Source organism: Aotus nancymaae, unplaced genomic scaffold (genome assembly GCF_030222135.1).
Source record: "Aotus nancymaae isolate 86718 unplaced genomic scaffold, 86718_ANA_hifiasm-v0.15.2.pri h1tg000011l, whole genome shotgun sequence".
Lineage (NCBI taxonomy): Eukaryota > Metazoa > Chordata > Mammalia > Primates > Aotidae > Aotus > Aotus nancymaae.
The window spans coordinates 10,036,744-10,050,578 of NW_026988422.1; the positions used below are offsets into that span (position 1 = coordinate 10,036,744).

Below are 13,835 nucleotides of genomic sequence, written 5' to 3' on the forward strand. Positions count from 1 at the left end.
ATCTAAAATATATTATCTATAATTATTATTAGATAACTGATAATGTAATGATAATTTTTACTCATTTTAATAATTATTAATTAAGCTTAGGATATTTAATTAAGCTTTTAATGAAAAGTAGCTTAGTCAAAATAGCTAATTAACATATTTCTTTTTCTTTTTAGGCACACCAGATTAATATTGGTTATTATTTAACATTACTGTTTTTATATGGAGTAGCACTCACTGAAAGAGGAAAGAAAGAGGTATGTAACATGGTATTTGCCCTTTATAAATCTTTTTACATCTTAGAATAATCAGGCCAAAGATTATAATATGAAACTAAATATATTTAAAAAGGAAACTTAATATTAGCTTCTAACTTCGTTTCTTTTATTTATCTTTTAAATGCATACCATTCACATAAAATAAAAAATTATTTAGCTTCTTTCACTTGTATGATACATTTTAATCCATTTTCTAGTGTAGCTTAATCCCTGTGGTTTTAATCTTACCCCTTTGGTAAAACATGAATTTTGCCTCAAATTCTTTGCCAAACTTAAGTGCAAATAAGTAAAAATCTGGGAATTAACTAGATAATTTCTAAGGGTTCTGTTGAATTTAACATTTCCTTTCTTTTTCTGATTTTTGATTATTTCTTATATTTTCTTCATAGCCTTGATATTTCTCTTATTTTTTCTTCCCAAATTTGTATTTTTATTTGACTTCATAAATTAAATATATGAATATGAATTGTTATTTAGATGAAGTAGAATTGATAAGCATCCAAACTGAAAACATTTCTATTTTATTTTTATTTATTTATTTATTTATTTTGAGACAGAGTCTCACTCTGTTACCAGGCTGAAGTGTTAGTGGCGCGATTTCAGCTCACTGCTACCTCTGCCTCCCAGGTTCTAGCGATTCTCCTCCCTCAGGCTCCTGAATAGCTGGGACTGCAGGAACAGGCCACCACGCTTGGCTAATTTTTGTATTTTTAGTAGAGATGGGGTTTCAGCATGTTAGCCAGGAACATTTCTATTTTAAATAATTTTATGTAGTGCTAATTATTTAGTGTGATGTACTAGAGAATATTTTAAAGTAAGGCCATGCAGTATTTTCCTAGCTTTTTTTTTTTTCTAGAGAGATTGAGGCTACTATGCCTGTTTTACTGAAGCATCTATTATAACAGATCCTGATATTTACTTCTAGACCTATATTGTTTATGATTAAGATAGTGATATCTCAAAAGAGTCTATATCTGTGGTCAAAGAGTCACTTATTTTCTATTTGAAAAACTGTGAAGAATTGTGCTCCAGTTAGAAAAATGATAAAGAATTGTGCTCTAACAGTTATCAGAAAAGCCCTTATTTTGGCTAGTAATGCTTGCCAGTTAGGTATGTATATATATGTATTTAAAAGATGGGGATCTCACTATGTTGCCCAAGCTAGACTTGAACTCCCAGGCTTAAGCAATCCTCCTGCTTCAGCCTCCTATGGAGCTGGCACTATCGGTGCATGCCACCATGCCTAATTGCCAGTTTTGGATACACAAATTGTTGTTACCATCTTAATATTTACTTTGAAATACTGGTTAAAAAGGTCTTAAATTTATGTATAAATAAATATTTTAAACACTGACTACATGATCTTTGTAATCACATACAGAGATGCCAGGATTCAAAATGTAAATAAATGACCAGATGATTGGATTATTTTTAAAGCTGCCCTAATTTCTCCAGTTTGAGAAATAATTGTTTATTGTAAAAGAAAAAAAAAATGCTTTTTACATTAGCCAAACCTAGTTTTATGTTACTACAGGATTATACAGAAGCTGAGAATAAATTTCTGGTGATGAAGATGGTGATCCAAGAGAATGAAATTTGTGAAAACTTTATGTCTTTAGTTTATTTTGGACGTGGTTTACTGCGATGTGCTCAGAAGAGGTAAGGATTTTAATAAGAGGTAGATCTTCCCTGTAAAATCTCAGCATTGTGAAATGGAATTCATGTGCACAATATACCAGGCATTGTGACATTTGTGCTCTACTGGTTTATCCTTGTCTTCTTTGCCTTTTTGTATAGATAATTTCTTTAATATAGTTGAGAATATTAAATATCAAACTTAACAGGCCATGGCATTAAGGGGCAGTCTAGCAATTAACATTAAGAGCATAGGCTTTGGAGTCTGATAGACCTGAGATCAGCTACATTTTCTATCACTTAACCCTAAGAAACTTAATGTTGTTAAGCCTTATATTTTTTTCTTACCTCTAAAATAGAACTAATAATAGTGTATGGTTCATCTCATAGGATGTTGCATATGATTAACTCAGTGCCTGAGACACAAAAATGCTGTACTTAATAATTAAATGATAGTTGGAGTTACTAGTATTATCACCACTAACTTGGAATAGTTTTTAAAAGTATAAATGAGCTTATAAAGAGTTGAAAAGGGTCCAAATGCTGAGTTTTTGGAGTATTGGCTACTACTTATTTTAAGAAAGTGAAATTGTATGGATGAGACTATATAGATTCTCTCTTTACTTCCTATATGGAGATCCATAACCATTAGTAGCATCATTCATTCATTTTATTTACTAAGTATCCATTATATTCCAGAAACTGTTAGGTGTTGAGGTTACAATGGTTTACAAAATACAGTTCCTATCTGCATGTAACTGAAAGTACAGTGAAAGATACAGATCTTAATCAAATAATCAGTCATAAAATACTCATTTATGAAATAGGATAAAGAGATATGAAGGAAAATACAGTGAATAAAGTCTTTCCTGGAGGCTTGTTCTGGGAATTAGAAGTCTCCCTGAGGAAACAATGTTTGGCTAAGATCTGAGGGATGAATTAGGAAAAGTTTATTTGGGCAACCTCTTATGAAGGATTACTGCTGGGCCAAGCCATTGGATTCCTAAAAGTGTCACCTATGTGGTAGTTCCTAGATTCTTTGTAAGGCTGATTTCCTATTCTCTGGCTTGGTGTTTTTTCGCTAGGGTATCCACAAGACATCTCACTTCTTGTTGCCTGGGTCTGAGCAACATGTGCCATCAATATAGTGGGGCTAGTGTGATGGTTTGCAGAATGTCAAGATGATCAAAATTCCTTCAGTCTATACTGTGACAAAGTAAGAGAATTAACATAGCCTGAGAGAAGAATAAAGAATCTATCCTGCTGTCCTTCCCCAGATGTGAAAACTGTTTTATATTCTCTTTACTGATGAACATTGGAGATAATTCATTTTCCACATAATTGACACTAGAAAGTCCAGTTGTATGGCAGCATCATTACTTTCATCCCTGGCCTATAGAGGACAACCACCACTGAGTTCTTGAGCTCTTCAAAGACACATGTACCCTTCTTACTCTGTATTTCTTATTGTATTAATGAATGGAGTATCTTTGAGCCTTCCTAGGAACACTGAATTAGTGGTGGGTTCTGTGTTTTTATGTAGTAAGTCCATTCTAACATTCTCACTTCCTTGAACCTCCTGACTGCTTTAATATTCCTCCAAGAAATTTTTAGCATTTCTACTTCATTTACTATAGACCATTGTGTCCATGTTTCAAGGAGCCTTCTCAGCACCCTATTAGGACTGGATTCAGGTGTCCTTTCTAGGAAAGTAAATCTTGAATTTCCATATCAGTGTACACTTCCCTATCCAGCCTTATGTTTACCCTTAGTTCAGCACTTTAAAGATCCACTCCCACTCATGTTCCTGCCAGTACATTCTAGTGGGATTCTGCAATTCTTAAGATTAATAAGCTTTTTCTTCCTGAGCAAGGGCTCTGTTTTCTCACTTGGGCTCTCCACCTGACCTTAGATTTATTGTCTGAAGGCAATGAGGTAGGGAAGATCTTAAGAAGGAAGGGCATCATCTTTTGAGACATGCATCTCAGCTGATGTTTTTGCATGGTTTCTAAATAAAGGTAGGCTGCTCTCCTGTGGTAAGGAAGAGGTATTTGTCAGTCAAGAAGGTTCATGGGGGAATTTAAGGATTCAGTGTTTCTAAGCATGTTCACCTAAATATCCCCATTTTAGATCCCAGGGTCTACCCATTGCATATCAAAGTCCTAATTTTAGTGTAGTTTTGTTGAGGCTTGTGCTTTGGGGTCTCTTTTGCAGCTTTTCTACCCCTATGGTTAAATCTTGAACTTCATTTTCAGCATAGTCTGCCTTATATCTAGAGGAGGTTCTTTAGATGTTACCATAGATGCCTTCTAGTTTTCACAATGTCCTGAGTTGATTGTATTAGTCTTGTTGAGGCTGTGTATTCAATATCATTTGCAGTTTGTTTCACTTTATGATTAAATTTGGGCCTATTTTCAGCACAGATTATGGCCATAGGAGATGAGAGTCTCTTTAAATTGCCACCATAGAGGCCATCTGGCTTTCACAGTATATACTGAGTTAATAGTTGGCTGACCTGTGACTGTCATTCTCTTTCTTCAAGGCCTCCAAGACATTTAACAAAAGCAAACCAACTCTACAGTCCCTTTAATTACCATGGCCCCCATACTGTTCAAGCTTGAGCTACTACACAGTCTAGTGCCTCCCCTTCCACCTGTATTTCATCCCAATCTGCCACAGGCGAGAGTCCTAGTATTTGTATTTCTATGGCATGCCAGAGGTTATCACCACCCTATTTACCACAAAATGTGGTTTACTTGTCTCATTGGTAAACCATCCATCTGCACACTCCCATTCACACTAACCTTATTTTAAAATGCCTTGCAGATATAATGGAGGACTGCTAGAATTTCATAAGGGCTTACAAGAAATTGGAGATATAAATGACCATTGGTTTGACATAGATCCTACAGAAGATGAAGATTTACCTACAACTTTTAAAGTAAGAAATTATTTAAGAGTAACATTTTATTTGTAACTAATCAGAATCATGTTTGTTAAAGTGTGAACTATGTCATACTCTTATAGCAAGCACATTGTTTTATTGACACACAACTTTTTATATAAGAAACAACCTTTATTGGGTTACCTAGTGCAGAATGTATGATTCAACAAGGAGGAAGAAGTGAGGTGGCAGTGTTAGCATTTTCAAATAACAAGAATATTAATAGCCGTATTAGGCTAGTACACTGCATGTTTAGAGTAAAATGTAGCAGTTAACTTTTTTTCCTAATTATCTTTACCATTATTTTGCTGTTGATTTAAATTACAAAGTACTAAATGCTTAGTTCAGGAAACATGGAAAATATAAAAATGCCCAAAGATAAAGATGAAATTTATCTATATTTTTTCTTCAAATGGAGAAACCATTGTTAGCATTTTCATTTATAGCTTTCCAGACACACACACACACACACACACACACACACACACACACGTATAAACACTCATAGCCTTTATTTTTCCTAAATTGGTATGATGTTGTGCACACTTATTTGTAGTCTGGAAATATATAGTAGTTTTTATTTCTCAGTAATAAAGATTATTATACACTGTGATTTTGGTATAATCCATTGTATAATTTTGCTTTAATTTGCTTAATTAGTTCCCTGCTAGTTTATTCTAGACATTTCCAGTTTTTCCTTCTTATATAAGTAATCTTTGCATATTTCTTACATCATTTCATTAGAATAAATTGCTAATAAATTCATTAGAATAAATTTCAAAGGTAGGATTGTGCAGCAGTATTCACACAATTGTAAAGTTGTTATATGTCTCCAAATTTCCTCTCAGAAAAATTGTACCACGTTATATTCTTCAAATAGTGTGAGACTTTTCATTTTCCCATACCTTCTGGGTGTCCTTTACCTTTTGGGTAATTTTTAATCCACCTGATAAGCCATTTGGGTCTCTTTTTAATTTGTTGAATATGAACATGGCTATACCAGGTTTCTCTTGGTTAATGTTTGAATGACATATCTTTTTCAAAACCTTAAAGAAACTTTAAATCTTTATTGATCTTTATGTTTTACCTGACGTTAAGGCCAAAAGCATTACTCAAAATAAAGAGAGACACTTTATAAAAATACAAAATTCAATTATCTAGGAAGATATAACAACTCAAATTTGTATATACCTAGTAATATAGCTTCAAAATATATGGGACAAAATTTGACAAAATTGAAAGTAATACAGCTTCAAAATATATGGGTCAAAAATTGAAATATTTTTAAATCCCCAATCACAATGGAATATTTTAATATACCTCTCTCAGTAATCAATAGAACATGCAGACAGCTTTTGGCATTGTCAAGATAATCATATAACTTTTAATTTTGACTTGCTAAAGTAATAATTTTACGCATTTTAAAAATACTAAATTTTCATCCCTATGTAAAGCAGTCTTTTACTTGGTTGTTTTACACTTTTTCTTCCTCTTTTAAAAATCTTTTGCTTTCTTTGTTATCTAACTTTTTAAGTGAATTTTTATTTTATGCACAGTAATATACTTACTCAGTTTGTCAAATAATATTTAAAGTCTTAAAATAAGAGTTCCTGTTTTGTCATCTGTAACTGAAATTCTGCTTCTTAGAGGCATTCTTCCAACTTTCTAGACATTTTTCTTTGATATTTATTTCTCAAAAAAAATACTGCTATTTAAAACATATTCTCTTTTGATTTTTCACTATGAAAGATGAGAGTTTAGCTTGCTTATATGTCCACACAAACACACACACACACGCACACACACACACATTTTCTCTCTCTCTCTCTCTCTCCCCCGCCCCCCCCCATCCTACCCTACTAGTAGCTATAAGTTTTTATTAAGCTAGCCTCAGGGTTTCTGTTCATTCTGGGAATTTTCTTCATCTTTCTTCTATGTGGAATCCTCTGTTTCTCAGAATTCAAGTTTTCCTTCCTAGGGTTGCTCCCTTCTTTTGGTGGTGCAACTCCTGTAGCCTCTAGTAGCTTCCCGTAAGAAAGCTTGCATGGAAGGTAAATTTTTTGAGACCTTTCAAGTATCAAAATAATTTATCCTTTGTATGCTCTATTCATATCTTGCTTGAGCGTAGAATTATGGGTTGAAAATAATTTTTCTTTTTGGAGACAGGGTCTCACTCTGTCACCCCAGGTGGAATGCAGTGGCATGATCATAGTTCACTGCAGCCTCATCTTCCTGTGCTTAAGCAATTCTCTTGCTTCAGCCTCCCAAGTAGCTGAGTCTACAGGCACATGCCACTGCACTTGGCTAATTTAAAAAAAAAATTCTTTTTTTAAGTAAAGACAAGGTCTTACTATGTTGCCCAAGCTGGTCTCAAACTCCTGGGCTCAAGCAATCCTCCCACTTTGGCCTCTCGTGTATTTTTCTGTTATCTTTTAACTTCTAATACTACTTTTAAGAAACTTGATTTTATTCTGATTTTTAACTTTTGTATTTGACCTGTTTTATTTTTTTCTTTCTGGGAATCATTAAGGATATTTTCTGTGTCCCTAGTGTTCTGAACTTGTTTTTTGCTTCTAGAACATTTTCTTGTTTGATATATTGATATATCTTCTTAATTTTCTCTTTTTCTTTGTGAAATACTTATTATCCAGATGCCTTTCATACTAGACTGAGTCTTTAATTTTTTTTTTTTTTTTAATTGCATTTTAGGTTTTGGGGTACATGTGAAAAACATGCAAGGTTGTTGCATAGGTGCATACGTGGCAGTATGATTTGCTGCCTCCCTCCCCTTCACCTATATCTGGCATTTCTCCCCATGCTATCCCTCCCCAACTCCCCACCCCCCCGCTATCCCCCCCTCCCCCCAACAGACCCCCGTGTATAGTGCTCCCCTCCCTGTGTCCATGTGTTCTCCTTGTTCAACATCCGCCTATGAGTGAGAACATGTGGTGTTTGATTTTGTGTTCTTGTGTCAGTTTGCTGAGAATGATGGTTTCCAGGTTCATCCATGTCCCTACGAAGGATGTGAACTCGTTTTTAATGGCTGCATAATATTCCATGGTGTATATGTGCCACATTTTTCCTGTCCAGTCTATCATCGATGGGCATTTGGGCTGGTTCCAGGTCTTTGCTATTGTAAACTGTGCTGCAGTGAACATTCGTGTGCATGTGTCCTTATAGTAGAACGATTTATAATCCTTTGGATATATGCCCAGTAATGGGATTGCTGGGTCAAATGGAATTTCTATTTCTAGGTCCTTGAGGAATCGCCACACTGTTTTCCACAGTGGTTGAACTAATTTACACTCCCACCAACAGTGTAAAAGTGTTCCTATTTCTCCACATCCTCTCCAGCATCTGTTTTCTCCAGATTGTTTAATGATCGCCATTCTAACTGGCGTGAGATGGTATCTCAATGTAGTTTTGATTTGCATTTCTCTAATGACCAGTGATGATGAGCATTTTTTCATATGTTTGTTGGCCTCATGTATGTCTTCTTTTGTAAAGTACCTGTTCACATCCTTCGCCCATTTTTGAATGGGCTTGTTTGTTTTTTTCTTGTAAATCTTTTTTAGTTCATTGCAAATTCTGGATATCAGCCCTTTGTCAGACGGGTAGGCTGCAAAGATTTTTTCCCACTGTGTTGGTTGCCGATTCACTCTATTGACTGTTTCTTTTGCTGTGCAAAAGCTGTGGAGTTTGATTAGGTCCCATTTGTCTATTTTGGCTTTTGTTGCCAATGCTTTTGGTGTTTTGGTCATAAAGTCCTTGCCTATGCCTATGTCCTGAATGGTTTTGCCTAGGTTTCCTTTTAGTGTTTTTATGGTGTTACGTCTTATGTTTAAGTCTTTAATCCATCTGGAGTCAATTTTAGTGTAAGGTGTCAGGAAGGGGTCGAGTTTCTGCTTTCTGCATATGGCTAGCCAGTTTTCCCAACACCACTTATTGAACAGGGAATCCTTTCCCCATTGCTTGTTTTTTTCAGGTTTGTCAAAGATCAGGTGGTTGTAGATATGTTGTGTCGCCTCCGACGCCTCTGTTCTGTTCCATTGGTCTATATCTCTGTTTTGGTACCAGTACCATGCTGTTTTGATTACTGTAGTCTTGTAGTAGAGTTTGATGTCCAGTAGTGTGATGCCTCCCGCTTTGTTCTTTTTGCTTAGAATTGACTTGGCTATGCGGGCTCTCTTTTGGTTCCATATGAAGTTTAAGGTGGTTTTCTTCTTTCTCCACCTACCACCCTCCCCCCCCACCCCACCTCCTCCTTCTCCTCCCCCTCCTCCTCCGAACCACCGAAGTACCGAGGGTGAGACACAGAGACTCACAACAACATGGCTGCCACCGCCGCCTCCCCTCCCCTCTTAATTTTTTTATTTCTCAATTTTTTTTCCTACTTTCTGGGAAATTTTCTCAACTTTATCCTCCTGCATAGAGCTGATATTTGTGAAATAATTTCCAGAGGCTTAATTATCTTATCATATACCCTCAGTATACTAGCGGTAATACTATTTGAAATTTTGTAACACTCTCCCTCTAAAGGATAAATATGAAGGACCTTATCTAATCATTTAACTTAGACCTGATAACATGATTCACCTGCATTTAATCAGCATTTCATTTATTTGTTATGTGTTTTATACTATTTTTTAGAGATAGAGTCTCATTCTGTCACCCAGGCTGTAGTGAAATGGTGCTACCATAGCTCACTGCAGCTTTGAACTCCTGGGCTCAAGCAGTCTTCCTGCATTGACCTCTCAAAACACTGTGATTACAGCCATGAACCACCACTTCTGGCCATTAAATCAGCATTTTAAAATGAGAAATTATATTCTGATTTGTAATTATAGGCATTGAAAACATATTTCTCTACTGTACTTTTGTCCATCATGGCAGTGAATATCATATTGTACTACCACAGTTGTTCCACTGCCAACGCAGTGACCTAGGGGTTGGTTCCGATCAAGATTCTTCTGGACACCAGCAATTTATTGTCTTTCTGTGTGTATATATGAGAGCAAATAATACTTCTTTTTTTTTTTGAGATGGAGTCTCACTTTGTTGACCAGGCTGGAGTGCAGTGTTATGATCTCAGCTCACTGCAACCTCCATCTATTAGGTTCAAGCGATTCTCCTGCCTCAGCGTCCAGAGTAGCTGGAATTACAAGTATGTGCTGCCACGCCTGGCTAATTTTTGTATTTTTAGTAGAGATGGGACTTCACCATATTGGTCATGCTGGTCTTGAACTCCTGACCTTGTGATCCACCCACCTCAGCCTCCCAAAGCGCTAGGATTACAGGTGTGAGCGACTGCACCTGGCCAGAGCAAATAATTCTTGATCGGAACATGCCAGGTGTTATGCTATGGATTAGGTGATAAAGAGAAGTATAGCTTCAAAATACACTTCTCTCCATTCTCCATGTTTATATCATTCATTGAGAAATCCAGTACTTCTAATTTAGGACCTTCCTATACATTGTTTATTTGAATTAGGGAATGTTTTATTTCTATTAAAAAAATACATATATACAAGTACTTCAAAAAGGAATATGATATGGACACATTACCAAGGTAAAACATGGGTAGTCTTAATTGTGGTGTTAATTTTTTATTAATAATTCATGAGAATTATTTCTGTTTTTAAAATCTAGCATCTTCTTAATAATTTTATCAAGACAACTGAAAGTAATATAATGAAGCAGACCATTTGTAGTTACCTAGATTGTGAACGATCTTGTGAAGCTGACATTTTGAAGAACACCAGTTATAAGGTACTGTGATTGTCATTAACAGTTTTTTAAAAATGTAATTGAAAAATTATATATAACTATATAAAATTAAATTATAAAAATTATGTTATGCATAAATTATTTTTAAACAGCATTTCGTTTAATTACAATGGAAAAGCAGTTGAAAAGTTATCTCTGAGAACTTAAGATTCAGAGCGATCAGGAATTATTTATATTTCATGAGTCAATAAAAGAATAAATTGGTTTTGCTAAGGTTTTTGTAACATTCACATGCATCTGAAGTTATAAGTATTATTCCCACAGTCAACCATACAGTGAAAATGATCTAAAAATGCTTTACTTTATAGTTAGAAATGTTAGAGGTTGAGAATGGTAGCATTTGACTAAGGAGAAAGGCTGTCACTCCTCAGGAATGATGCTACTAAATAAGTGATCATTATCTCTTCTGTGGACCTTGACAAGGGGAAAATGTAACCAGCCTTGATTTGAAGAAATTTAGCTATCAGAATACTTCTGATAGATCTCTCTGGATATATCAGAACAAGACTTTGTGAAATCACAAGATAGGATGAGACGATATGCAAATCAGATAATACTTCTAAAAAGTAACTGAAATCTCAGTTTCAAGGCATGATGTGTACAGCCAGTGCAGTAGGTGGGGAGAAGGAGAAGACCAAGATCTATTCAATAGAATAAGACAGGTATTGAAAAGTGAGCCTGGTAGATGCAGTGCTCATGGTCAGGCTTGTTCAGTATTGCTTTAGGTGACATGGTGATATAGTCCTAAGGTTTCCCAAGAATGCTTTAGGGTTCTAATCAAATGAACAGCATGTAGCAGCAACAGTACCTGAGCATACAATTTAATTTTTGTCATCAAAACAAAAATTTTAAAAAGCAAGGCTGTAGTTTCCAGGGAGGCTGCAATGGAAAGGACAAGCAATCTATACCCTCGGATAATGCAGTAGCTCAGGAGCTATCACCAAGGCAGCAAATCTGAGTTCTCATGATTGGTAACAGAGGAGATTGAGGCAGCAATGGTATGGAGCTGGGGTTGGTGGAAAAGAGAAATGTAAAAATAGAGATGAAGATGGGTAGATTGCATGTTCCTCTATAGACATCACTCACTGCGTTTCTGATGTTTCGTTGAACAGAGCATATGGAAAATATTATATTAACTTTTTAAAATTATTCACCTCTTTTTTTTTTTACTGTCTTAGTTTTCCTGTCTTTAGTGATGTATAAATGACTTGTAAAGTTATTTGGTGATCTCTGATTTCTGTTGATAAATTTTGAATACGTTGTAAAATCTAATTGTAGAACAGTTTTAAAAATGATTTAGTATGATTTTTTATGTATATATAAGAATCACTATGTCCTTAACTGACACTTACTTTTATATTTTTCCAGGGATTTTTTCAGTTAATGTGCAGTAAAAATTGCTGTGTTTATTTCCACAAAATTTGCTGGAAAAGGTTCAAGAATTTAAAATATCCAGGTGAAAATGATCAGGTACTATATTCGTTCTTAAAACTACAATAGCATTTCTTCCTCTACTCTTTCCTCTTTTGTTCTCTTCCTCATCGTTTTTTCCTATTCATAACTTCCCTCCTTTTTACTTCTTTTTTATTTTTCTTTTACTACCTTCTTTGTTCTTTCCCAGTTCTCTCTGATTCTTATCTCCCTACCACTTTTCATTCATCATCATCATTTATTAAACAGTTATTTGTAGATGATACACTACTAGTTGGTTTGCTTAGTGGTTTCTATCAATTTATTTCCTTCCTTTTAGAAATGTATACTCTTAAGCATAGAAATATTGTTGCATATATGCATGTAGGATCATAGAATAGAATTTCATAATAAACACAAAGGATAATTATACAATTTTAAGGATTCCTATTTAAGAGGTGAAGAACAAGGACAAATTTCATAGTCTTGAAAAATATATTTGGAATTTTTAATATCTGTAGTTATAATAGTTACATATTATATATAGTTATAGATAATATAATTAAATAACATAATAGTTATACTAGTATATATAACTTATAATTGTTATAATTATTAACTATTACAATATGTAACATATAATAGAGTTATTTGCCACTAATATTAAAGTGGAAATACTAACCCCAGCTCTGTATTAATTTCTCTTTAGTGAGCTGATGACCATAAGTTGGGTCTATAATGTTTGGTTCTTTAGTGTTTACATCCTGCAAACAACAGAAAACCCCTTTAAAGCAATTGTGCTTTAGTAGAAAGTGCATGGAGTATGGAGTTGGGAGATCTGGGTTAAAGTCCAGACTGAGCCACTTACTAGATTTGTAATATTAGACTGGTAATTACTCAAAGACTAATTTTTTTTAAGTTCTAAAGTAAGGATAAGATAAATCTATTTCATAGGGTTTTTGTGAGAATTAACAGATAAAACAGATGAACTCACATTATAAACTGTAAAAACAACTTTATAAATATTTATTTAATCAATTTTAAGTGGTATATAAGTACTTTACAATTTCCTTGATTTGGGGGCCAATTAATATTACTGAATTTTAGAAAGAGAAGTAAAAGAAAAATAAATAACTTAACCAAAGGAAATCACAGGCCAGAACTAGAAAAAGGATGTAACATTTTTATTCTTTCCTTTTCCCTGATAGAAATTCAGTAATCCTTTTACACTCACTTAATTAGTACATTTTATTTAAAGTTGCTTTCTCTGGAGCAGCAAATGCATTTTAGTCTGTAATATTGCTACTTGACAATTTTGACGTAGAGTGAAATACATTTTAAATGGGATATCCATTGATTTATGAAATGGACCATCTTTGAACAGCTACCTCTCAAATATTTATTCACATATTGCAGTTTACTATCTAGCAACATTTGTTTCTAACAACATTTATTTAAATATAATCAGATTTGCACATCAGTGATTTTTTTCTATTAATAACTTTAGAGTTTTATTGCGAAGAAATGTTTGAAGGAAGGATGTACAGGTGACATGGCAAGGATGCTGCAATGTGATGTACCTGGAATTGTTAAAATTTTGGTAAGTATCTTATTTCATCTTTTTTTTTTTTTTTTTTTTTTTTTTTTTTTTTTTGCTTTCCTTCATTGGAAAAGTATTTTTGACTTGAAACAGACTTGGGGATCATCGTAATTGGATTCTAGCCATATTCCCTTTGATAGCGACTGGGCTCTTTGACCTTTTTATTGCTATAATTTATGCAAAGTAATATTTA

General features: G+C 34.3%; 1 protein-coding gene across 5 annotated transcripts in view; it reads left to right on the forward strand.

Moving 5' to 3' along the window:
- The window catches only part of DZIP3 (DAZ interacting zinc finger protein 3), a 101,356-nt gene that overhangs the window by 36,105 nt on the left and 51,416 nt on the right, over positions 1–13,835 (forward strand). For all 5 annotated transcript variants that reach the window (XM_021669051.2, XM_064374581.1, XM_064374580.1 and 2 more), the window contains exons 6-11: positions 165–245; positions 1,801–1,925; positions 4,728–4,842; positions 10,495–10,614; positions 12,001–12,102; positions 13,550–13,642. In XM_021669051.2, coding sequence (XP_021524726.2) covers positions 165–245; positions 1,801–1,925; positions 4,728–4,842; positions 10,495–10,614; positions 12,001–12,102; positions 13,550–13,642 — 636 coding nt within the window. The remainder of the gene's footprint in view (positions 1–164; positions 246–1,800; positions 1,926–4,727; positions 4,843–10,494; positions 10,615–12,000; positions 12,103–13,549; positions 13,643–13,835) is intronic.